General features: G+C 41.8%; 1 protein-coding gene across 4 annotated transcripts in view; it reads left to right on the top strand.

The window, feature by feature from the left end:
• esr2b (estrogen receptor 2b) overlaps positions 1-26,195 on the top strand; it is a 53,273-nt gene that overhangs the window by 23,743 nt on the left and 3,335 nt on the right. For all 4 annotated transcript variants that reach the window (XM_033641812.2, XM_033641811.2, XM_033641810.2 and 1 more), the window contains 8 exons: positions 3,092-3,598; positions 6,244-6,443; positions 6,530-6,646; positions 9,298-9,648; positions 13,315-13,453; positions 19,553-19,686; positions 23,949-24,132; positions 25,685-26,023. In XM_033641812.2, the coding sequence (XP_033497703.1) occupies positions 3,180-3,598; positions 6,244-6,443; positions 6,530-6,646; positions 9,298-9,648; positions 13,315-13,453; positions 19,553-19,686; positions 23,949-24,132; positions 25,685-26,023 (1,883 nt within the window). In that variant the 5' untranslated portion in view covers positions 3,092-3,179. The remainder of the gene's footprint in view (positions 1-3,091; positions 3,599-6,243; positions 6,444-6,529; positions 6,647-9,297; positions 9,649-13,314; positions 13,454-19,552; positions 19,687-23,948; positions 24,133-25,684; positions 26,024-26,195) is intronic.

The raw sequence follows: 26,195 nt of genomic DNA, 5'->3' as shown, positions 1-26,195 counted from the left end.
TGTTTAATAAAATATAATGGAAATGAATTCAACTGTTTCTTATTACAAATGCACTGTTTTTAAAAATTCCAAGTGTTGAATGCTTATTCAGTGAGATAAAAAGAAATGTGTGTTGTGAAAAAGTGCATCAATATACATAAATTAAAGATGCATTAATAATCGTTTTATAATCGAATCGTAGCCCCTGAATCGTAATCGTTATCAAATCGTGAGGTGCCCAGAGATTCCCACCCCTAATAAGTGATAGGGGGGATCAAAATAAAATAAATAAAAAAAAAAAAAATGATTTAAGCCTATTTTGCTCGCTCAAAACTATTTTTAGTCGCAAATGCGAGTGCGGTGATGGACGGATCGCCACACTGCTGACATTGTACTCCGCCCGTCAAGGCACGCTGTTTGATTGCATTATCAAAACACGCCACTATTACTCGGCCTTGCTTTTAACTTATTCCACCGAATACCGAATGTGGATTTTTTTGCAATATTCGGCCGAATATATTCGGTTACTGAATATTCGGTGCATCCCTACTAAACATTGTTTTGGTTGAAATGTGTGGCATTATGCCTCATGAACATTACACATTATCCTACAACACATATCAGCAACTCCCTAAATAGAATTTTCAGATGATACTAGGGCTGTACCCAAATATTCGGATATTTGAATATATGTTTCTATGGGTAGATATTCGTTATGAAAATTTGGTATTCGATATTCGTTTTTTTATTTACTTTTTTATTTATTTATCTAATTATTTTTAATTTTTTTATATATTTTTTTGGTGCTAAATGTAGTCTTTTTGTTGTTGGTAAATGTAGGTTATCAATAAAAATCAAAACTTTTAAATTGCATTGTTAAAAATGTGAAAATATAGTATCGCCTACCAACGGAGCTTGTGCGCAGCACGCTTGAGCGCATCCGTCTGAGGCTGTGGATCAATGTCAAGTTTTACCACTTTATCACTATTCCCTCTAACTTGTAGCTGTTTTTTCGTCACCTTTTGAATTTAATATGAATTATGGAACCGTTTTTGTCAACCTTTTTTTTTTACCGTTTTGTACAATAAATTATTGTTTAAAGTTTCAACAAGTTTCTTTTGGAGTGCGTGACACAAGTGTGTTTTGAAAACGACCGCGGACTGTCACCTGCTCAACGCATCACTACCTTCGGACGCCATGACAGTAATCCAGTAAGCCGATAATGTCAAAATATCATTTACAGACTGACACCCCCCACTCGCTCTCTCTCCCCCATTTCACTCTATCCTGTACATTAAAGGCAAAAAGCCTTTAATGTACAAAAAAACACCACTGTTAATTTAAATGAAGTCTGGTGGGTTTGATGATAGTGATTTGGGGCTGTTTCTGGTTAAACAAAAAGGATCTTTACCTGTTTAGAGTCCTTCCCATAAATGATCAGACTATGGTTGGGTGATAAAATGATCTTGATAGGGAGAATCTTATGTCAATAAGGATGATAAACTTTGTACACTTTTACTTGATATGAATGGATCTAAGAGCATATAAATGCAACAACAGTCAGCCAGTCTGCAGCCTCTCTTCTCTCTGCTCTGTGTCGCTGCTGCAGGAGGGCAGAGCATTTTAAGCATGCTTTTAGCTATCTTGTCCTACATAGGCTATCCCTGTATTTGCAAGACATAAGGTGCTCTCAGGCTGTGTGTGTTTGTTGCTTAAAGTAGAAAAGGAAATGGTTAGCATTTTGATGCATTTGGTATATCAAGTTTTGCTACCATAATGCTACTGTTTTGGTTAGGAACAGCTGTGCTTCATGTTAGAGGCTAAGATCAGCAGCAAAGAAGGCAATGACGGTCCTAACATGCTGATGTTTACCAGGTCTGTTTACCTTTTTCACTGTTTAAGCTTAGACTGTTAGGATGCAAGTGTTTGTTAATTAGCTCATAACAAAAAGTCCATTAGTTTTACAGATATCTGGTGATAAATCAAAGTACTTGACACATTTTAATTTTGACTTGATGGTGCTAGACGGGCAGGGTCTGAAATTAACACCTGCCAAGTGCAAATGTGGAGGTTGATTTCTGTTTGGTGAGTAAATCTCAGAAGACTGTCCACCACACTGGTGGGTAAATGTTTGTACCAAAATCGTGTAATTTAAAATTATGCTGTGACTCTCGACTGCGTTTTGGTGTCATAAAGAGGCACAATGTTCTGTTGCTTCCAGGCTGCTCCTGTGCCATATATGTAATGGTGCCAATGAAAAAGACCATCTAGAGTGCTCCTAGTTTTGCGGCACTGTTTTCCAACACTGGACAACCATTACTTGCTGCTGGTCTGCTGCTAGCTGCCATTGCACCCGTACTTATAAAGGTAATGAAATAATAACAAGGAGGCCATGTAGTCTGAACCAAGATGGCAGACCGTAGTGCCTCCCACATTGTCAGCAGCAGCTCATCAGCTTCGCTTCTTCTATTGTTACCTTTCACAATAAGAGCCTTGGACATAGAGGGCCTACACCGCATCACTGCTTATCAGAGGAAATATTCAATCCATTCAATAGTAGATGCAATATTTCAGTGTGGTTTTAAGTGTTTGACCAACTGACCATCGTTGTCCCTGCAGCTTCACTGCATGGCTCAGGAAAACTTTGGACACATCAGCTCTTGGCAAGATATCATGGCCCACTTTTGTTTTCCTTGTGGTTCACTTGTTGGTCAGCTAACAGGATTTATTGTGCTGGAAGATATATTTCAAAATGTCAAATCAGTGCTTAGTGGGAGCTGCTGAGTTGATAGTCAACTGAAAACTCCTTTATGGCTTATACTAAACCCAGAACTGTTGTTTCCTGTGAACTTTCGTTAATAAAATGTCATCGATTTTGGAGTTTGGAGATGATATTTGTGTTTTGATGTCCAGAAATCCACCTTTTGCCGTAACCAAATCATGCAACCTTTCACCTTTATCATAATTAGTAGAGAGACCATGACGCGATGGAACAGCGACATGAGACTGGGCGTTTGTGTCATCGTTTTTGGCCATAATAATATGCCATGTTTGATTTAAATTGGAATTAATGTTGTAACTGTAACACAGCATGTCTCCCCCTCTGCCACAGGTTTCACCTACACTAGAACATGCAATAAAGGAACCAGCTGCTTCATCATACTCATCACTGTGAACACATACAGTTGGTTCCCCCTGACATGGCCTCCTCCCCTGAGCTGGATGCTGACTCCTTACCGCTGCTTCAGCTACAGGAGGTGGACTCCAGCAAATCCTCAGAGAGGCCAAGCTCCCCCGGAATGTATAGCACCTCTGTGGGCATGGACAGCCACACCATCTGCATCCCCTCACCGTACAAGAACAGTAGCCACGAGTACAACCATGGCCATGGGCCTCTGACCTTCTACAGCCCGTCTGTGCTGAGCTATGCTAGGCCGCCCATCACTGACAGCCCGTCATCTCTGTGCCCCACCCTTAGCCCATCAGCCTTCTGGCCCTCCCACAGCCACCCCAACATGCCTTCACTGACTCTGCGCTGCCCTCAGCCTCTCGTCTACAATGAACCCAGCCCACATGCAACCTGGCTGGAGCCTAAAACCCACAGCATCAACGCCAGCAGGTAGGTTTACCGACACTGACCCATGGATGGAAATAGTACAGTAATAATTAGGGATAGACCGATATGGATTTTTTAGGGCCGATGCCGATACCGATTTTTTTCCATCACCCTTAGCCGATGACCGATTATGGACTGCCAATTTTCTTGAGCCGATATTTGGGGCCGATAATGCTTTTGCTCCCTCAATTTACATCAAAAAAATGACACAATGATAACAAATATTACAGGTCTCAAGTTTAAAATAAGAAACATTTATTGAACAGTAAAAAATACTAAAACAAGATGGAAAGTTGAGGTAGAACAGGTAGAATATTATTATTATTATTATTATTATTATTATTATACATTCAAATAAAAAAAAGAGTTCAGTGCTCTTAAATCTTCCAGTAATGTCTTTATAAAATAAACAAATATTTAAGCTGAAGCATAAATAAAACAACAGCTACTGTACACAGTAGGTTTCAACAGCTTTGTTCAACTTAACCACATACTTTCAAATGAAAAAAAGTGCCAGGGAAAAATAAATCCGCGAACCCACGCACGTATCAGCCGATGCCGATACAAGTAAAAAACTCAAATATCGACCCGATATATCGGCCGACCGATGTATCGGTCTATCCTTAGTAATAATAACTAAAAAAAAATATTAATAAACAAGGGTGTTTGAGTGGGAGTGAAAAATGGTCGGCCATAGCTTTCTGTCCTTAAACAGGCCTCCAGGAGCTTTGTCCCATGCCTGTTATAAAGCAAGTTTTGTGGCAAAAGAAATGTGGTTTCATATTTGGATTGGAGTCTTTAGAGCTGTGCAGTCCAATCTAAGTATGTGACGTGGCAGTCTTCAATGAATCCTGCTGATGTGTGCTTTTGGACTGTGATTAGTTCATTGCAAGAATACCCTAATCATCAATATTTTTTTCATTTCTTTGCCTCAGAACTGAGCGTTTTCCTTTTAATATACTAGTGTTGTGCCCGTTCAAAACATGCCTGTTCAGAACAGGCCGAGTGCTTGGCCTGTGGTGTTACTGCTCGTAGCTTTCTCAAGAACCGCTCATACTTCACACCCGACACCGTGCTTCCTTTGGTCCTGAGCAACACACCTGGATCTAAACAGCTATAGATTACTTATGACATTTAGATATGAAAAACATTAACTTATGTTGCTGTTCTTACTCGTTGTACCCAGAAATATTGTACAAAAGGCCCCCAAAACACTTTAAAAATGTACTTCAACGGTGTACTACTGACTTACTGTGTAGGTATATTCCTACATCTACTTCAGAGGAAAACATTGTACCACAACATTTTCCCAACAGTGACATATTACTGGTTACATTACAAATTCAGGTTTTATTTAGAAAATATAAATACAAAGCTTTATGCCTGTCTTTAACTTCATGTCAAAATTAGGATGCAGGACCGGTGCTATGTGTTATTAACTCTCAACTCTCTCTCCCCACCCTTGCTGCTGCATAGAGCCACAGAGCACTGTTTTGTGTTTATTTAAGGCTTATTAATATTGAATATATCGCTTGTCCAAATGGCACCAATGATGGTGCCATGATGCATCGTCATGCATCTGAAAAATTTCATTTCTATATATGACTTATTTTCTTACTATGTGAGTACTTGCTACTTTTAAGATATGGCATACTGCATTTTTAGTAATCCATAATTAAATAACAGGTGAATTTACTTGAGGTACCACCTGGCTCTTGTACAGGTCCCCTTTCCCTTCAGTCTTACAGCCAAAATGCTTCCATACCCAAGCTTTTAAATCAGTTGTATTGTGTCCATCTGTTGTTGGATATCGCACTGTAATATTTCACTGGAAATAGTATGCAGTTAGCCTACTACTAATTTTACAGCTTTACTTTGCTGTTGACAACCCTTTCCGACAGGGAACTAAAGCCGTTAGCTATGCTCTCTTCAAAGCCACCAGACTCAACTGACAGAAACAGTAATTTGACCTCACAACACATGGGAGCTGGTCTACTGCCAACTGTTCATTTAGATTTTTTGTTATTGTGTGACTTTCGGAACCAAACTAACTGGTTCCCAGCAGTATGTGGGTTTATACTGTATGTAGCAACGACTTCACGCAGAAACCCTCATAAGATCATGGGGTCATTGCCTGTGTGTCCTTGTGTATCAGTCTGTGTCCCCTCTCTAAATTTGGAGGTTTTTGTGGGGTCTTGACCGCAGCACAGACAGAACTCTTCTTCTTCTTCTTTTTTTTTTCTCCTCAGCAGCAGTTTCTGGAGTTGAAACCCACTGTGATGATGAATAGTAGGCTGACAGGTGTGTTCCTGCTCGATCTTAGACAAATGATTTTCACTCACTGATTCCAGTGGATGGATTAACTCTCAACGCAACAACTGATTTAGGATTCATCCCTTTTTTCTGTTGCTGTTATACTTTATATTTAGTCATTATCTGTGCTACCAGAAGGTAGTCATGATGGCACTGGCCTTAGACTGAAGATTTATAAGCCCATTGTCTTTCAGTAATAGCCGCTGTGAAGTTTTATGACTGAAATGTGGTTTTGGAGACATTTTCAGCAGCAGAGTTGGAGGACTAATGATGGGTGAATGAAATTCCAAATGTCAGGTTGTCCCTTTTCACAGTGTTCGTATTTCCTCCTGCAGCTCCATCATCAGCAGTGACAAGCTGCTGGCGAAGAGATCAGGGGACGGAGAGGAAGGCATGAACTCCTCCTTGTGTTCATCCGCAGTGGGGAAAGCCGACATGCACTTCTGCGCCGTGTGCCACGACTACGCCTCGGGTTACCACTATGGTGTGTGGTCCTGTGAGGGCTGCAAGGCTTTTTTCAAGAGGAGTATCCAAGGTAGCAACTCTGTCTTTCTGTCCATGTTTATTCACAGTGTATTCTTTCTTCTCGTCCATCAAACTAATTCTGTCTCTCCTTCTCAGGACACAATGACTACATCTGCCCCGCCACTAATCAATGCACTATTGACAAGAACCGACGTAAAAGCTGCCAGGCCTGCCGGCTACGTAAATGCTATGAAGTGGGCATGATGAAGTGCGGTAGGTGCTCATCTGTTTTTATACTTATTAAGGTTCTTGATGATTTGTCATCTTACAGCAGCACAAAGGTTCAAGCACTGAAAGTGAAAAGTCGAGTAGTGCCTGTCAGCTCAACCGTTTTTTTGCACAAGGCTGTAAACATTTCAGCATGTTTCTGCTGTAAAGTTGGGCATTTTAATACAGGGGTGTATGGGGATTTATTCAGCCTCAAGTGGACATTCAAGGAACTGCAGTTTTTGGCACTTGCGCATAGGCTTCATTTTTCAGCCTCGGAGGTTGCTGCTTGGATAAAGACAAAGATTCTGTTTGTTGAACCAGACCCACCAGACTCCATTTAAAACCATATTTTTATCATTGTAAAACAAACTTCATTCAAAGTCGGCAGCAGCAAAATAAAACTCAAAACAACCATCTTGGTTCGTCTTTCCACTGTTTCAACAATCACCAACTTTAGTATGGGTGAAATAAACTCTTAATCCACACAGTTTGATGTAAAGAAATATGCTGCCTCTATACTCACTAAAATGACTGGACTGCCTGTGTCCTGAGTGGCGTTAGAATTCTAATCTGTGTATATCAGTGGCAAAAACAAGTGTTTTTAGAGGACATAAAGAGGCAGTGCACTGATGCTGCTCATTAGTCACTTATCATAGACACAAAACATGGTAAAATAGGGGATGTTACTTGTTAATTTCTGTTAAGTGAGTTGTTGTACAATAATGTGCAAAGTTCAAGTTCCTCACACTCGGTGTCATCTAAAATAAGATTTGGTTATTGAAACATTAAATTAATGATTTCAAATGGCTATTCAAATATAAGCAATATTTTTCAGACAGTGATTAAAATGTGTGAAATTTTGACTGTTTCCTAGATGTTTCAGACAAGACAGCTAGTCGAAGTTTAAACTTCCATCTAAATGTCAAGGAAATTAGCCATTAGGGACATTTCTGTTCCCGAGACAGAGTATAAAAGAACAAAATGATCACCTCATGTGACCTCACGCAGCTTGGTATATACTTTAACCAAAGTGTGCTGAGCAATTTAGGGACTTGGGACTTTAGAGACTGTACAAAGTCTGACATCTTCACACCTCTAGCTCTCCACTCATTTAGAGTCCTTCGCTTATGATGTATATTAAAAACAACGTTTAAAAAAATGTAAAATAACAGTCTGTGTATTCTTGTCCAGTCAAGAGTGCTGATGTCCAGACTTGAGTTGGCCATTTGAAAATGCTCCTTGTACATTTGTCTAGCTGATTCCTGACAGCAGCGCTCTGCCCTTGAAAGCAGCATTTCCAGGAAATTTTGACTATCACTATTTATAACAATTTAAAGCTGACCTTGAGATTTCTGTTACTTGTGACATATTTTATGTTATGACACATTGAGCGCTTTATATTTTAAATCTGGTCTGACCCTGGTTTGTTATTTCCACACTTAAACACTTCTTGTCCAAGTAATACAACCGAACCAGCTATCGGAGGTTCTGCTCATAAGTACAGACTCTGCTATGCTCTAGCGGTCATACCTCCCTGACATTTCACCAGGGTATATGGCAGGGGTCGCGTTAACCGGATATTCTCGGTCATTGACCGTTTTTTTACAACAATGACCGGAAAACCTGAAGGCCGTCGATCATTTTGACCGGTTGCAATTACCACCCCTGCCCACTTGGCGGTGGAGTGCACAGTCAGTAGTTTAAGTGGCTGCCGTTTTCACACTGCAGAGAAAAAGTCATTCATCTGCTTCATGTAGCGTTGTTGACATAACGCCCTGGACACACCGGACGCGGAACCGAGGCGCAGCACCCAGCAGTGGAGGCAGTTTTCAATCGGTACCCATGTTAACCTATCTGACTGTCCACACAGGCCGCTGAGCAGAGCCCGCGGAGGCAGCGCTTTAGTTTGGCGTCTGGTCTATTTTTCACGCGAGCCGCGAACGTTTCTGTCAAGCTGGATCGAGCGGATCGTACCAAACAGGAAGTCGGACACAGAAAAGACGAGAGAATCCGGCCAGTTTTCAAAATAAAATAACAACAGCACGCACTGTGGAACGCGAGGAGAAAATACCGTGTTTATAATTTAAAAAACACAACAGTGCATAACCGAACACATTTTTCAATACCATAATCACTTCATTACAATGTCACCAAGCCTACAGGCATAACTACATAGCACCCTGGACACACCGGACGCATTAGTGCCGTCCGGTGTGTCCAGGGCGAAGCCTAATGGCACGGGTGTGTGGATGTCTGTTTATCTTTTCGTTCATGTCCTTATTAATGCACACCTTATAACTTGCTTGTTGGATTTATTAAAAACGAACGAATGAAAACTAAATGTCTTTGAATATCTTTATTATCATTTAAAAACGAAAATTAAAACGACCGGTAAGAATAGATTATGACCAGATTTTTTTGACCCTGTCGGTCAAAATGACCGACGACGAAAAAGTCTAGCGCAACGTCTGGTATACGGTATATGACAATATATTTAAAGCAGTTTCAGGTGGGATATGTGCTTGAGTGTCGAGTTTGCTTCGTTCATTAAGCTCTCCTAGCTTTTTTAGTGCAATAAATAAAGAGAATAAGAAGTCATCACTAACATCACAGCTAATGTGACAGTCCATTCTCTTGCCGTCTTCATCCTCCAGGTGTAAGGCGTGAACGCTGCAGCTATCGAGGAGCCCGACACCGCCGTGGTGGACTCCAGCATCGGGAGCTCACAGGCAAGGGTTTGGCCAGAGTGGGGCCAGGATCTCAGGCTCAGCGACATCACCACCTGGAGGCCCCACTCGGCCCTCTCCCTCAGGCCAGCCATGCACACAATTTGGTCATGAGCCCAGAGGAGTTCATCTCCCGCATCATAGAGGCGGAGCCTCCAGAGATCTACCTCATGGAGGACATGCAGAAGCCCTTCACTGAGTCCACCATGATGATGTCCCTCACCAACCTGGCAGACAAGGAGCTGGTTCTCATGATCAGCTGGGCGAAAAAGATCCCTGGTAAGACCCAAACTGTCAAGTTCAATTTTAATGACTACAGAGCCGAGCCTCTTCCAAGCTATGATAATATATTTTCACTTTTTAAATCATACTTATTTTGATATACATTTATTACACAAAGTAACTTTATATGTTTTTGTTCAACTGATTTTTACTTTTTTATAGATTAAATTTCTATATGAAATACGTTAGATATCTAAAACAAGATAAATGCAGAACATATTGGCGGAACCTTTATGGTAAAAAGAACGAGGCGCCTTCCGCCACGGGAGGGGCTGTTGATGACGCTGCATGTGCAACCCACTGGCGGTGGACTAACAGGAAACAGCTGATAGCAGGAATGAGCAGCTAGTAGCAAAAGGGAAACAGAAACCTGAAAGACACTGTAAAAATGAGCAACTGAGGAGACAAGGAATTGCGCGCCCTCCTTGTCCTCGCAAGCGAAGGGGCCATTAACCATCAAATGACGGGGATGGTGAAGGACGGGCTGACTTGTGAGAGAATCGTCAGTCGCGGTTTCCCTCGGAGTACGTCACTGTTTATGTCACACACTGAGCACACGTTTTGTTACTTGCTCACGCCCCCCATTGCCCCGAGAAAGGCGCATTCTGTATGAATAAAAGTAGGCAGGCGTCATTTTGCTGCACTCCCTGATTTTGTTTTTATACTGCCAATGCTGAAAGAAGGCTTTCCTGCAAATTTGCACAATTCCTATTTAAAAAAGAGCTTTAATTTAGTCTCAGTATAGACTTGGGCTTCAGTGAGGAACTTTAAATTGAGACCAGTTTACAACAAGACTGGAGACACTCTGTGTGGCTTTGCTAAGTAAAAGAGCCGTGTCAAGGTTAAGGTCAGGGTAAACATCAGGGCCATGTGTTCACTGGTCACAATTCTAGGTCAGTGGAAGCACTTTGGCTCTGTCACCATCAACAGTGTGTGGAAGTCAGGCTTGCTGAGAACCAGAAAACAGGAATGAGGGTTATAAAGGTAAAAACAAAGCTGAGGCAACAGTAAACACAACCTCCACCCATCATTCATGTCAGTGTGTCAGATGATACGTGTGATAAACAAACAAATGAGATAATGGCTGCACGGATAAACAGAGACTAATCATAGAATATAATCGCTAACCTTTTCCATCTAAAGTCGTGAATGTCTTTATTTCTTGACTGATCCTGGTTCCCTTCCCTCACGTTCATATCCCTTTTTATATGTCTTACTCTCCTTTCCTCTGCTCTCCTCCTCTCAGCCAGTGTTCGGCTCAGCAGGTAACTCCCCAGGAGAGGTGTTAATGTGAGGGGATCACAAAGACTCACTTTTTTGAATAGAGACCGTACTCCCTGACTTTTTTTTCTTCACTCAGACAGAAGTGAAAATGAGTGTGCATTGTCGGATTTATAAAAGATCCAAGAAAGCACTGACAGGTGAGCGAGGTGCCGTCAAGCTAAATTTATAGTTGCTGCAAAGTGATGTCATTGTCACAGTTAGCTGCTACAGCAGTGCTGTCTGAGATTAGGGCATTTCTGTTAATGTCTAAAACTTATAAAGAAATGATGGATGGATGTGGTTTTAACAAACACTTTTTAACTTCACATACTTTTTTAACAGCCAATAAATGAGAAGACCGATAGGAATGTGATCTTTATGTGTTCAGGTAGGCGATACAGAACACTGTATACCAAGTCTTTTTTTTTCCACTTAAATCTTTATTAAAACTGTTTTGTGTCATTGACATGTCAGTTACAACAGTATGATAAAATAATAAAATTACTGAAAAATGAGAAGGACCAATGGAACACAAACTGCCTGGGTAAATACACATTTTTACAGTCTTAATGATTAGTGTATCTATTGATTATTATTCCAGTCTAGTGTCTTTTTGACTCTTGTATAGAGCCTATTTCTTCCATTTTCTTTCTAGTGGTGCTTCTTGTAGTCTCAGTATAGTTCCTTTTCCACTGTAGGAACTTTTTTCATTTACCCGAGGTTTTGAAAAGCCTCGGCGTGTTTCCACCAGGGTAAAAACCTTTCCCTCAACCCCAAACTTTCCCTGAAAAAAGTACCTAGTAGGGGGGTTGGACTTTTCAGATTACCTGGAATTCTTGCTGAAGAACGCTGATTGGTGGTACACACACTTGCAGCGTTCTGCACTTCCTGGCACAGGCAGCCGCTGCAAACTTTATTTAATTTCTACAAGCTTCACTTCGTTTGTGTTTTGATTAAGGATGGATACAGAAACCCAGTACTAAATTAGCCCCGGGGCTAAATTATCAGAGACCGTAGTATTGATAAGCGCTAACGGTATTGGTTTGTTTGTGCCACCGCTGAACACCTCCACATCGACACACAAACACACACACACACCGATACGGTAACTGGTGAACAACCAAGCGGCCCCGGTAGAAACAAAGTGAAGATAACTCGAAAATGACAGCGAGTTGACGGCAGCTATACTCGTTACTGTAAGTGACATTAACCCTTAGCGAGTAAAAAGCCAATACTTTATCAATACATGTGTTCAGTAAGCATAAACATGTAGACAGTGATATTCAGTGTGCTTCGCCCACAGTCTCTCATCCACCGACACTGACGTTATGTCTTACACAAGGACAGCACGCTAGTTCAGCTGATAGTGAATTGTTACTAATAAGCTCAGATAACATCTGTCTGTATGTAGACTAACTTAGTTTGACACTTATCTTAAAATACTTTTAAACTTAGCTGCTGGGTGAGACAAATCATCTACGTCATCAAATATCTATCACTAGCAAAAACATCTTCAGAATATTTACATAGGTAAAGCACCAAACAACAGGTAGGAACCTCATATCTTAGTGTATGCTGAAGCTCTTTACATAACATTTCCCAAAATACAGTTAGTTTCTGACATTTCCAAAAAACACACGTGGTCTACATTAGAAGACCCGCACTCGCCAACATGCTTACTTTTCAGTTTTGGTGTAATAAAAAAACGAATCAGACTCTTCCATGAGAATTCCCTCCAGGTTCATGAATCAGTAGTTGAATGGTCTATCTTCCACATTTTCTGCCAATCTTCCGCTGAAATTTCTACATTGAGTTCTTTCTCCCATTTCACATTCATGATATATTTAGTTGAATGTTTTTCATTCGTGTTCTGTCCTTGATATAATGCCGAAATTATTCTTGTGTTACTTTCCTGATATGCTTTAATTATTATTTCGATAGCACCATTCACCTCCTTGGAAGAATCTGATTTGATTCTTACATCCTTTTCCAAAACACACCCAGCTGTTATTCCTTTTACTCCCCATTGCTTAAATCCTTGATTGTATTTTGCAGGTTTCAAATTTCTGTCATAAGCTACTCATCTTAAAATATTTGCCTCATTTTGAATCTTATTCTTTTTGATTACTTAAAACCACAGATCTAATGTGTGCACAGTTATTGGAGCAATGTTAGATTTTAGTTCCTTGTATAGTTTATCATCTCAAATCATACTTTGATTTGGAATTTGGTTTGTCTCTTTTTATATATCTTAACATTTTATATCTTAACAACAGGTGAATTTGGCCTTAAATGCAAAGTGTAAATATGTCCCAGCTACTTAAAGCACTTCGGAATCCAGGCAGAGTATGGATATGATGTCATTTATGTTATGTTTTTCTCTGTGTGCTGTGTCCTCAGGCTTCGTAGAGCTGTGTCTAGCTGACCAGATCCACCTTCTGAAGTGCTGCTGGCTGGATATCCTGATGTTGGGCCTGATGTGGAGGTCGGTGGATCATCCTGGAAAACTCATCTTCTCTCCAGACTTCAAACTCAGCAGGTTAGCCGGTTTGGCAGCTTTCATACTTCTGTCATCAGCAGTCTAATGCGCAAGTAGCTGATTTGTTGGATGGCTTTAAGTGTTTTCATGAAGTTGTTCACGGGCCAGTGCGCAGGTCTGATATCACTGGGTAATGTCTCTGTGAGACAGGCTCCTCTGACTTCTACTCCCGCAGGCTAAGGGTTGTTAACTTTTGCAGGCAGTGTGTTTCTTCATGTCCCTGTACAGGATGTCTGCCAGCTTTAATGAGTCCTTGGGTTGTTTTGCAAATGAATGTGCTGAACAAGCAAGATAGTTCTGTTTGATTTCTCTGTTTGTGTCTAGGGCTGCAACTAACGATTATTTTCATTGTCGACTAATCTGTCGATTATTTCTTCAATTAGTCGACTAATCATTTTATTAAAAAATGTGTTAAAATATTGAAAAATGTTGGTCTGTTACTTCCAAACCCCAAAATTATGTCATCTAATGTCTTGTTTCGTACTCACGCCAAAGGGTTTTAGTTCACCGTCATGGGAGAGTGTGTGAAGCTGCCAATATTTGAACATAAGAAGCTGCAATAAGAGTATTTTAGGGTACTTTTATAGTATTTTTCTATGAAAAATGACTCAAACCGATTAGTCGACTACTAAAATAGTCACCGATTTTTTTGATAGTCGATTAGTCATCGATTAGTCGACTAATCGTGGCAGCCCTATTTGTGTCATAGCATTGGTAAAGCAAAGCTATTTGTGACGTTACCGAGTACTACTTTATTGTTTTCCTGAACATAATGTGAAGTATGTTTTGAACATATGAAGTTAGTCCTTTTACCAGTGATCTGCTTGGCTGAGATGGGACAGGTAGACCAGTGAACTACAGTAACATTTATATTGCGTACCAGGGCTTAAAGGAATACTTCACGTCACCTGGGGGTTGAAGTGTTTCTCTTAGTTAGCTTTGCTCTTCTTCCTTTTTTAAGTACTTTAGCATTTCAAAAGGCATTATGGAAACCTGACTACTAACTATTCGTAAGGCCTGGGAGAACAGGTGGGTCTTAAGCTTGACTTTAAAGGATCACACAGTTGGTCTCTGTCTGCTTTCTCTCCAATATAATGGAACTGGGTGGCACTCAGCTTGTGGTGCTCGAAGAGCCAAAAAAAAAAAAAAAAATAGATATGGAAAACTCAACAGCAATGTCTCTTTACACAAATCATGACCCAGTTACTCTAGATCAGTGGTACCCAATTGATCCAGCCACAGGGTCCAGATTTCGTCTTTGTTTCTAGTTAAAGGTCCACACAGTGTCGTTGAACTAGTTTGCGGCCTCTGTTACGTAGCTGTCTGTCGTTCACTCACTCTACAGCAGGAAACGGCACTTTAAAATAAAAGCTCTGTGCTGGAAATTCATTGTACTTCAAAATAAAGTGTGTTGTTTTTTTTTTTTACTAACTTGACACATTTGTGAGTCAATTGTGATCCATTCAGGATGGACCCAGGTCCCACTTTTGGACTGCGACCCACCAGTTGGGAACCACTGCTCAAGATAATCCACAGACCTTGGGTCTGTCCCAAGTCTCTTATTTTATAGTGCTACTGCTAGCTCTTCGCTTGAACCGGAAGTCGTTCGAGGTCCGCCATCTTCTAGGCCGTCCCAAGTCTCTTATTTGTACAGCGAGGAGCTAGCGCTAGGAGCTAGCAGCAAGCTTTAAGCAGCTACGAGCTAGGATGGTCGAGAGCTTCCTATCCGTAAGAGTTTTTCAGCTGAATGCCATGATGTATAAATACCCGCCCTCTACATCTGGCACATTTGAACGAGATGGCGGAGAAACAGTACAAGAGTAAGTACCCGTTACATGCGTTCTTTGCAATGAATCGCTGTAATTCACGTACTTACTTCAGAGAGTCATGATATTTCATGCAAGATTGTTATGTTGCAATTAGGTTTATTTCAGTCACAATCCGTTGTGTTGTTCATCGGACTGTCGGTGATGTGCAGCTGCTACATGCAAAAGTGTGTGACCAGAGTCATGACGGCGGGGGGTGGGGGCTACTGTTTTGGTCAGCAAATATAATGAGACTTGGGATGTACCCATAGTAACGGCAGACGCCGGCTGCATTACGGAGCAGATCCAGTGGTGCCGCCGTCATCAGGAATGGACGTCGCTTCACGTGACGCTTCAGTGGAAAGGACGTCTCATGTCTCTTAAACTGACAATGCTCGCTCATCACTCCTAGTGCTAGCTCCTCGCATTTTTTCCTAGGTGGGAGGGGCTAAACAGCTAGCAAAGTCGGCTAGGTAAGATAACTAGCAGTAATTTAAGAGACTTGGGACGGACCCCTTGTTGTGAGCAGTTTCATGTAGGAACTATTTTCTTTCTACCGAACTACACCCACCAACTGAATCACTGTGCAGAAGGAAGCATACATCTACTGCTAGCTCACCGAGCACCACTGAGCTAGCTAACGTTACAGCTCTGCTGAGGAGGACGCCATTAATGTTTGCCATGAACAGGAGAACTTTAATACATGAGTAGATGTACACTTCCTTCTGCACCATGATTTGGCTGGTGCATTAAGTTTGCTGGAAAGAAAATAGTTCCGACATGAAAGTGCTCACAACAATGTCTGTGGATTATCTTGAGTCACCAGGTCAAGATTTCTGGAAAGAGACATTGCTGTTGAGTTTTTCAAATGTATTCTTTTGGTACTTTGAGAACCACAAGCAGAGTGCCATCTTGTTACATTGCATTGGAGAGAAGGCAGATATCTCTACAGCCGACATCTACAACACTCAGCAAATCACACCAAAACAATCTAGACCGATAAACAGCACTACAGGTAAGAGGGGAAATATGTATTTTTTGATTTTGTGGCGAACTGTCCCTTTAAATTAGATTATGCAGTACTTCCTCCACACATTACTGTGTTGGAAATCCCTTTATTTGAGATTTTATGGCACTTGAACTGTCCCATGTGCAGCCGCCATGTTTTCCATAACAGTGATGGTGGTTACAGTACAGTCTCCCGACGTTGTCACAGTCTGATGCATTGACATCACACAATAAGCAGGGAGTTTACTCAGACCTTGAAACAGTGAAGATATCAGCAACACATGTTGCAGATATATCTTTGATTCTCCTGAGCTGCCAACTCTTTTCTTGTATTTTATCACTCCCTGTTCCTTTCCACAGTGACCTTCAACTTTGGCCAAACAAGGGTTGGCAGCTTCTGGCACTTCACCTCACCCTTTGTATTCAGGGCAAACATGCTGTAATTAGGCTGCCACTTTACCAGCGCTGTGGATTCCTTACGAATCCTAGTAAACCTGTGATCCTGTAATTTGTCAGCAGTACCAGTTAATGACACATTAAATCATCATGTTCATTGTGGTGTTCAAAGTGCAGAGGACTGGTGACAGGAAGTCAAGCTCAGATTATTGGCTGTAACTGTAGTTAATGCATTTTGCAGAAAGGTGTGCATGACCGAATCAAACATACACAAACACACATGACATGCTGTCTTTGTGTGAGTGCATTGTCTATGATGGTGACATGTTTTTTATATATATTCCTTTACATTTTATAAGTTTTTATGTTTGCTGTTGTGGTATAATTTTCTTATTGTCAACAAATCCAACAGCTGGACCCAAACCAACAACGTTAGTGTGTCTCTCAAAGCTGTCTGGCTTCCTGTGTGTGCTCTCAGCCCTAAGCCCACCGGTTCCTCCTGAAGATTAAAAGCTTTAAATACAGAGAACAAATACAAAGTTTATGTTTTAATAAAGGTCAGTAATTTTCTAAACAGGAGGATATTGTGCATTTTTTAGGAGAGTATTTACAGTTGTGGATTAATCCACATTTGGTGCTCCAGTGAGTTTTTGGGGCAACAGGATAGCGTATGAGGGATTGAGGCAGAGTAAACCAAAAAGTGTGTTAATGGTAGGGATGTCAGTTCTGGTTAGTTTTGCTTTTGATAGCCTGATGACTATAAACCAGGTAAAGTTTTAGGAGAAAAAAAAAAAAAAGCAAAATGACATGAATTCCGAGACCTTTCGTTTGGTGCTCCATTGACTCAGTGAGCCTTATCGCCGCATATCGAAGCATTATCCATTTAGAGGTGGTTACACTTTATTGTCTTGTTTTGTCTATGTTTCGCCTGTAATGTCATTTTCTATTGGCTTTGCCGACAGACAGCCAATTTGGTGCATCAGCATATGGAAACATGGTGCCCTCTGCCCACCCTCCGGTCTTCACTAGATAGCTAGCCGCCCTACAGTTCGGGGGGGGGGGTCAGAAAGGGGGCACGATGTTTAAACAGCAACACCATCATGGGTCAGGGTGGCCTTACCAGTGGTAATTGCCAAATTAAAAACTCATTAGCTTTGCTGTGGCACAACATAATGCTGATACTACTACTAAACTGAAGGGTGGCATAATTAACCTGCAGACAGACGTGGGTAACCGCTTTTCATCTTATGTGGACACTAGTAGAGCCCTGTAAGATATATCTGGCTCTACTTGTTACATCCATTGTTGGGTTTGGTCTTTTAACAAAAAGAAAAATACAGAATAATGCAGCCTGTTCCTGGTGTGACAAAGAGAAAGTAGACTGAGATAATGAGATTACATTTCTGTGAGGACAGTAGGAAGTCTTTCTTCCTCGACTGGTGGGGTGAGTTTAGTGTTGACCTTTCTTCCCCCACTGCCACGGAAACTATCACTATAGACTTAGGTTAACCTTGATGTGTTTTCATAACACAGCCTTATTTTTCTCTGTTGAGTGGTCCCTGTCAGCCTGTGGTAGCCCTTTCTCCTTGGACAGTCCAGGAAAACATCCTGGATGCTAATCCGTTTACTTAACACAACAAGAGGCTCAAACAAACACAGAAAACAGATTTTTTTGTCTCTAATCAACTCCCCTTGTGCCCTTTGGATCTTTTTTCTCCATCACTATTTTACTAAATTATCCGCATGGTTTTATACTAAATTACTCTTTTCCTTTTCAGCCAGTTTGTATTTAAGACTCAAAGGACAAAAATGTGTTATAGAGAGAAGTCACCACATTGTGAACTGCATAGTTGGAAACCATTTGCTGTTGGTGTCTCTGAAACAGAATTTGTCAAGTTGAAGGTGCAAAGTTTTGAAGATAACAGGACGATAGTAAATGTTGTAACCAATCAACACTTGATGTGAGGAATCTGAGTAAAGTTGATTCATCCAGCGCCTGTACACCGCATAAATTTGCATCACAGTTGTAACGCCAGTGATCAGATCCAGATCCTCAGAGTTCATTTTGCATCTTTAATGTGCTGTTCAATGGTAAAAAAACATCAGTATCAGAGCACTTAGGTTCACTTTGACAGTTAGTTTGCTCTCTGTGCCAACTAATAAGCTGCAGTGTTATCATGTGTGATAACACACCTGCCAACAAGGAAGTTGTTGAGCTGGATCAGGTATTGTTTTAGATGCTAGTATGATAACCTAGTTTCAGGACTATGAATTCACATCCAGCAGTTGAAACAGTGAAGTGAAAGGAATTATTATTACTATTTACATGTCCTCACCTTGGCTCACTCGCCTTGGCACAAACTTGGCAGTGAAAAATACAATGACGTGCATCCCAAATGCTGCAGATTGACTGACAGCTGTCTGTTAACTATAGTTTGTCATCGTCATCGACATGCATTTTATTGTAATCCCATTTCGAGATTGTTTTATTGCCCAGCCCCAATCTTTCTCTCGTCTGTCTCTGTCTTCTCTTGTTTGTCCTTTTTTCTTTTTCTTTCCATCTGTTTTTAAATTTTTGTTTCCCCTTCCTCTTCATCTTTCTTCCACTTTTCATTCCATGTTCTCTTGTCAGTCAAATTTAGATAAATCATATTGGCATAAACGTCACATTACAGTTACATTATTGCCAAAACTAAATCACATATTCTCTCTTTGTCTTCTGGCGATGGCTCCTCTCTTCATCTCTCTTCCCCTTCTGTGTTTTATCATTTAGTTTTCCTCCTCTTTTCACAATCTCTCTGCTGCTTTTCTCTTTTGTTAATGTCATCCCTTCTCTCTGACTTTCCTATGTTCTCAGTTTCACCCTCTGTCTCCATCTGTGTCTCCGCAGGGAGGAGGGACAGTGTGTGGAGGGCATCGTGGAGATTTTCGACATGCTGCTGGCAGCCACCTCTCGGTTTCGTGAGCTGAAGCTTCAGAGGGAGGAGTACGTCTGTCTGAAGGCAATGATTCTCCTTAACTACAGTGAGTTTTGCTGACACAGACAAACCGCGGTCTTCACTTTTTTTTCCCCTGTGACAAATGAGTGTGTTTGCAGCGAGCCTCTCCAATCCATGTATCAGAATGTGTTTTTGGTTCTTACATAACCCTGATAAGCGTGTCGCTCTGCGTGGCTGTGGTTGCTGACATTGTGATCTGGAACTGAGTGGGTCAATGACACCTGTTACATATCTGACCCACATGATGGAACAGATCTGAGCAGGAAAAAAAACAGACTGAACATCATTATTTAGTTTAAAGTTGTTTCCATTTGATTGTCTTATTCAACTAATGTCTTATAGATGTGGTGCAAAGTTAAGCCATAAACTACAAAGCTGGGCTGCAGATGGCCCCACCATATTGCCTTTGATGCAACACACAACATTTTTACTCATAACTCCTCAACCTCTGAAGCCCAGTTCAGACCAAAGATTCGCAATGAAAAGAAACCATTTAAGAACGTTGCAGAGAAAAGTTGCAGCGGTGTGAACTGGCCGGTCTGAGCTCGGCTGATGGTGTCACCTGCAACTCTGCTGGTCAAATCACTGGTGGCTGGTTTTAAAACGTAAGGCACGTCACCTGTTTCTACAGCCAGTCGGCTTGTAGTGAAGTCTGCTGGTCAAGTCAAAATGACGGCGGGGACAGAGCACCTGCCACAGCAAGCAAACACACTGCGTTTGCTTGCTGTGGCAGGTGCTCTGTCCCCGCTAAGCCCTGTGTTTCTGTCCTCATGGTGTGCCGGTGTCAGATGGTGACTAAAGCCTAGTTCACATTACACGATTTTCACCCTGATTTTGACGTCGCAGAGGATCTTGAAAGCCACCTTTGGTCAGAGGTGAGTCGGCAGATAGTCTGCCACTACGAGTCCTCATGTGTGAACAAGCCTACGAGCAAGTTGCCCCCTCGTCTGCGACTGGGACTGGATATCTGGCATGCTAGAAAACTTGAGACGACTGACACGACTGACAAAGAGCAGCACGCAGGAGGATGAAAGAAATGTGAAGAGGACGAGCCGGCAAGCAACAACAACAATGGCAGCGTCCACAGTAGAGCAGGGCGCAAATGACCTGCACGCCTCCAAGCTGTCGGACATCCCTGTTGACAAGTAAAGTTTAGCACCAGGGAACTTCATAATATCCTGTTTTGTTCAGGCGTGACAAAACCTAGTTTGGTGACATCACTGCATAATCTGGGCTCTGTTGGTGAGAGTTCAGTGGAGATATCTTGTGGTGTGCACACAGGTCGTAACACAGTTGGCGAGATTCCCGTTGACAGAAACACACGTTGCCAAGTATGAACACTCGAAAGATTACAATAGTCTCTGCGACTCAAGACTGGTCGGCCAGTTGTGTAATGTGAACTCGCCTTAACTGACTCACTGACTAAGTAATTGGCGCTGGTTATTTATATTATTGTGGTGTATTTATTATGAACACAGTCCATCTGATGCTCGTTTTGTTTCTGTTTTCCACTGTTTCATCACTACAAATGCAGCTGTAGCCAGTATCTCACTATCACTATCCTCATTCATATTTTAAGAAGCTACAAATTATATTCAGCCATAAAATAAACCTGAAAAGCTGCAAATCAGAACCGAAGTACAGAGAGTTGTTGCATAGAGATGATACACCATCTCATTTAGTTGCATTGGTGTGAACAGGCAGGTTTTTAGAACGTTGTAGAACAGTGCATTGCAAGAAGTTGCCTGTTTCATCTTGTCTCGTTGTGAATCTTTGGTCGGAGCTGGGCTTGAGGAAAAGAAGACAAAAAGGATTTCAGATTGTATACAGTTGTCACAGATTTGGTTGTAAGACACTGAAAGAAGTTATGCCTCTTTTTGACACCCCACTTTAAAATCCACAAATAAATTTATTTGTGGGAAACCCTGCATTGCTTACAGGTGGCATTACATCAACATGTTAGATTTAAATGACCATGGTGGTTGATACACTGATACAAAGCCTTCATATTCCTTTTTCAGTTAGTTAAAGACTAGTGTAAGTAATGGAGAACCTCATAATAAAAACCATTTTGCAACCAAGTTTGGTGCTCCAGGGTTTCTCTACACGAGTCCTTGGATATGGTTTTATTAAAAGTCTAGGTGATCCTCCCACAGAAGTCAGATTGGCAGAACTTTCGGCTCGTTTGAAGAAGGCTTTGGATGAAATGACCTGTGGAGATGGACTTTATTGGTGCAACGCTTTTGTTTTTTAACCTTTCACGTGTTCCTGGCGGTCACTGCGTCCTCTCCCAGCACCGCCCGTGATCACTGTACAGGTTTCACTGAGGTGAGCGACCTCTCTGCATGTCCTAACAGAGTTTAACACAGTTCCTCCCTCACAGACGCACACAGGGTCCCTGCCAGACTCTGTTCTCTCTGTTGACTCTGCTCCTCTGCAGCTGGGGTAAAAAAAAGAACAGATTGTGAAAGAAGTGAAATCGAGTTTGAAAGTCAAAGAGAACAGGGAGGAATTTAAGGATTTATGTATTTGGACAGATGGAAGGTTGTGGCTCAACAGCTCAGTCTGTCCTGGTGGGTGGACAGCTTAAACTTTCTGCTGCCCTTTAGTCTTTCATCTGAAGTGTCCAAGTGGTGGTCGCTGTTATTAAATTAAAGAAATACAGCTGTTAGCATGTGATTGTTTGTTGGTTGTGTGAATGTCACAGCTTGGATTGACACACAGATGGGGTTGTACCATTTATAATCTTTCGGTTTTCAGTCTTATCACATGCACGGCGTCCAGAGCCAGACAGGAAGATGTCAGCAAGCACAATTTAAGTTTCTGGTTACTGTTAAGAGTTGTCACTTTGACCCAGAGTATAAAAAATACTGTCTTTACTTTGATTAACCATGTTTAGTCAAAGACGGTAGCTGCCAGTCAAACCTGTGGACTTCTCTACCTGTGGATCAGAATACACAAGTGTTTTATTGAAAGTCAAACCTGTAGCTAAGTGCAGTGTTTGGAAGATGAACGAAAACAGCCGTGTTGATTAAAATAAAGGCCATTCTTAAGTGTAAACTGAATTTGGATTTGGAGAACGTCATTGATTCTCTAACTTTGTCCTGCTGTGAAAGATGGAGATATTAGCTGAGCGGTGAAGTCTGTTGGTTCTGATGTGTCTAATTGTGCTTTCACATTTAACCAGTTTTAGTTTGGTTCAAACGAAACGTCTGTTGGCCATGGTAGTGCAGTTCATTTGGGCTGGTGTGAAAGCTGTCAGTGGAACCCTGGACCCGCACTGGGCCATTGGTGAGCATCTGCCACCCTCGTGTGTGTCACGCACTGATGACCCACGTCGGCCCCGTAGGCTTTTTTTTTTTGGGGCCGACTCAACATGTGAACCCCAGACCAAACTACGAATCCGAGAGGACTCTGTGGTTTGAAAGCAAACAGACAACAGGATTTTATGATAGCAGATAAGTCGTTTGAGCATGTTACAACCCAGCTTGTAAAGAGAAAGGGAGGCGACAATAAACCAGATTTTCTTTTCTTCTTTTCAGCAAAATAAAGTTATTTATTAACGGAGTGTGAACATTTTGTACAAACAAAAACGTGAGTCAGACTACAAAGGCGAAGGGCTTGTAAACGTTACTAATCTGACCTAAAGAAAACCAGAAACGAAAATAAAAAACCTGTTTATCCTAATTTACCAGGTGGAAAACAAAAAACGGATGAAACACCAACCCTTTACCTAGTGTTTTTAACAGGAGAAATAATGCTGCATACGTGCCTGCATTCATTCATTCATTTTCCATAACCGCTTATCCCATCAGGGGTTGCAGGGGGGCTGGAGCTTATCCCAGCTGACACTGGGCGAGATGTAAATATTAGAGTACTAAGAGGAGATATCCTGCCATTATGTCAGATCTTAACTATAGGAACAGGTAACATGTCAGTGCAGGTTAAAAGCTGTTGAAACTGCTGTGCTTGTACTCAACTGTGTGTTTTTCAGTTCATTAAGTCCATTAAAAGTTCGTGTCAGATCACACAGTAGGGAGTCCTGAATCGTTAATGGTTTTGCCCTGATGAAGACGGTCTAGTTGAAACGTTGGTACTTGAATAACAGAAAATATTTTTGCATCGAGTCTTAGAGTGTGCGCCTGACATCTTTTTCAAATTTGTATTTTTTCGTCAACGGTCAGCATCTCTCCCACCTTGGTGTGCGCTCCTCCTCGCTCTCTACCTCTGATGTAAAAATGACAAACGTGTGAGTCTGCTAAAATGTTGCTGTGCTGTGTGTTGCAGATCTGTGTACGAGCCCCCCCCAGACAGCCGAGGAGCTGGAGAGCAGGAACAAGCTGCTGCGTTTGCTGGACTCCGTGATCGATGCTCTGGTCTGGGCCATTTCCAAACTGGGCCTGTCGACCCAGCAGCAGACTCTGCGCCTTGGACACCTCACCATGCTGCTCTCCCACATCCGCCACGTCAGGTACAGCCAGAGACGGCAGGAAACAGTCAATCCGCAGCAGAGTCCAGAGGGGGGAATCGAAAAAGCATGCATACTTTGAGACGTTTAAACACTGGCCAGCTTTATATCTGTTTTATTAGTTCACTCTCACAAATGCATTCGTACCTCAGTGCTCAACAGATTTAATTAATCACATACAGACACGACATTTTAGACTTTCCAAAAAGCCAATAAAAACATCCTTGTTGCAGTTCAAGATTCAAGATTCGAGATTCAAGATTCATTTATTTAGTCCCGAAGGAAATTTGTGTTGGACATGCACAGGCTGCTACCTAGTTGATAGTGATGGTAATAAAACTTTATTTATACTGAACTTTTCATACAAGAAATGTAGTCAGTGTGTTTTTTAGCTTAAGTTAAAGAGAAATGTGACACTTAAACACTAATTAAAAAATAAATAATTCAGCTTTATGAAGCTATACAGACAAGACAAATAATATTCATTTTGGGAATTATTATGGAATTGGTTTTAGAAGCTTTTATGAGCCCAAAGGGTTAAAATTTGGAGACCACGAAGGAGCGTACCATCCTGTCAGATCTGTATCTAATTTTGGGGGGATTTTCATTCTTAAATATAATGTTTTCACTTGATTATGCCAGGAGGGGATCGTGTGTTTGGTTGTGTTTGTGCATGTGTTGGTGTGCGCACATGGATGCAGGTGTGTGAGTGTGTTTGTCTGTCCATAGCTAATCTTGCAAAGAACTGGACCAATCAGCCTAATAATTGGTGTGCACATATGTGATTGTATGCTCAAGGACGTCTCAATGGTGCAGAAATTGTCTGTGGTCAGCTGGGGTGGCTGCCTGGCGGAGCTCTGGACTCTGAGTGCACTTTTCTAGTTAATAAGGAAACCTCTCAGGTTGATAAATTCCCTTTTAAAAGTTAGATTTTATAATAAAAAATTCATGGATATGAGTTTCCTCCAGGTGCTCCAGCTTCCTCCCACAGTCCAAAGACATGCAGGTTAATTGGTGACTCTAAATTGTCCGTAGGCGTGAGTGTGAGTGTGAATGGTTGTCTGTCTCTGTGTGTCAGCCCTGTGATAGTCTGGTGACCTGTCCAGGGTGAACCCTGCCTCTCACCCAGTGTCAGCTGGGATAGGCTCCAGCCCCCAGTGACCCCCAAGAGGATAAGTGGTTAGAAAATGGATGGATGTACAATGTTAACAGGTGGACTGTTTGTCAATTAACATCAATATTCCAAGATGCAGAACAAAGCAGGAGGCAACTGCAAACAACACTGACCCACATATTGGGACACAGTAGCTTCCACAAAACACACGTCTACACAGTCACAGAAACCACCAATGTGTTGGTTTGTAAAGACGTCAGTTACTATTGCTACAGAGCACCCAGCTCGTCTACAGTGTATCAGCTGTTTCCAAACTCCTCCACATCCTTCCTGAGATACTAAAATAACGCCACAAGTTAGAAACACAAACCACAGCTCTGAGACTTGTGATCCACTCTGTCCGCTCGCTCAGGGTCTCTTTGGTCTTCTCTTCCTCTGTAGTAACAAAGGCATGGACCATCTGTCCTCCATGAAGAGGAAGAACGTGGTGCTCGTGTACAACCTCCTCCTGGAGATGCTGGACTCCAGCACGTTCAGCAGCAGTAGTCAACCGTCATCTTCGCCAAGCTCTGAATCTTATACTGACCAGCACCAGCACCATTTTCCCCAACCCCCGTCTCACCTGCAGCCGGGTTCAGAGCAGACCCTTGCTGACCACACCACTGTGCCTCCACATGGACCTGCCGAATCCCAGATGCTTGACAGACACCTGCAGACTCTGCCCCTCCAGTCCTCTCCTCCTTTTCAGAATTTAGTGGCGGCTCACATGGACAGCAACGAGTAAGTCACAGCGGTGGAGGGAAAACTTTGATCTTTAGTTAAACTTAAATGGTAATGCCACCAACTTGATGTAAATGTAAAAGTTATTCAAGTAATTTTCATAAAGTTTCATAGTGAAGAGAAGAAATTTGGTGTGAGGTAAAAACTCACATCAACAGTTTTCATGCTGTAG

This window comes from Epinephelus lanceolatus, chromosome 15, assembly GCF_041903045.1.
Source record: "Epinephelus lanceolatus isolate andai-2023 chromosome 15, ASM4190304v1, whole genome shotgun sequence".
In the NCBI taxonomy this organism is placed as follows: Eukaryota; Metazoa; Chordata; class Actinopteri; order Perciformes; family Serranidae; genus Epinephelus; species Epinephelus lanceolatus.
The sequence above is the reverse complement of the archived record's forward strand: the minus strand, read 5'-3'. Positions and strand labels throughout refer to the sequence as shown.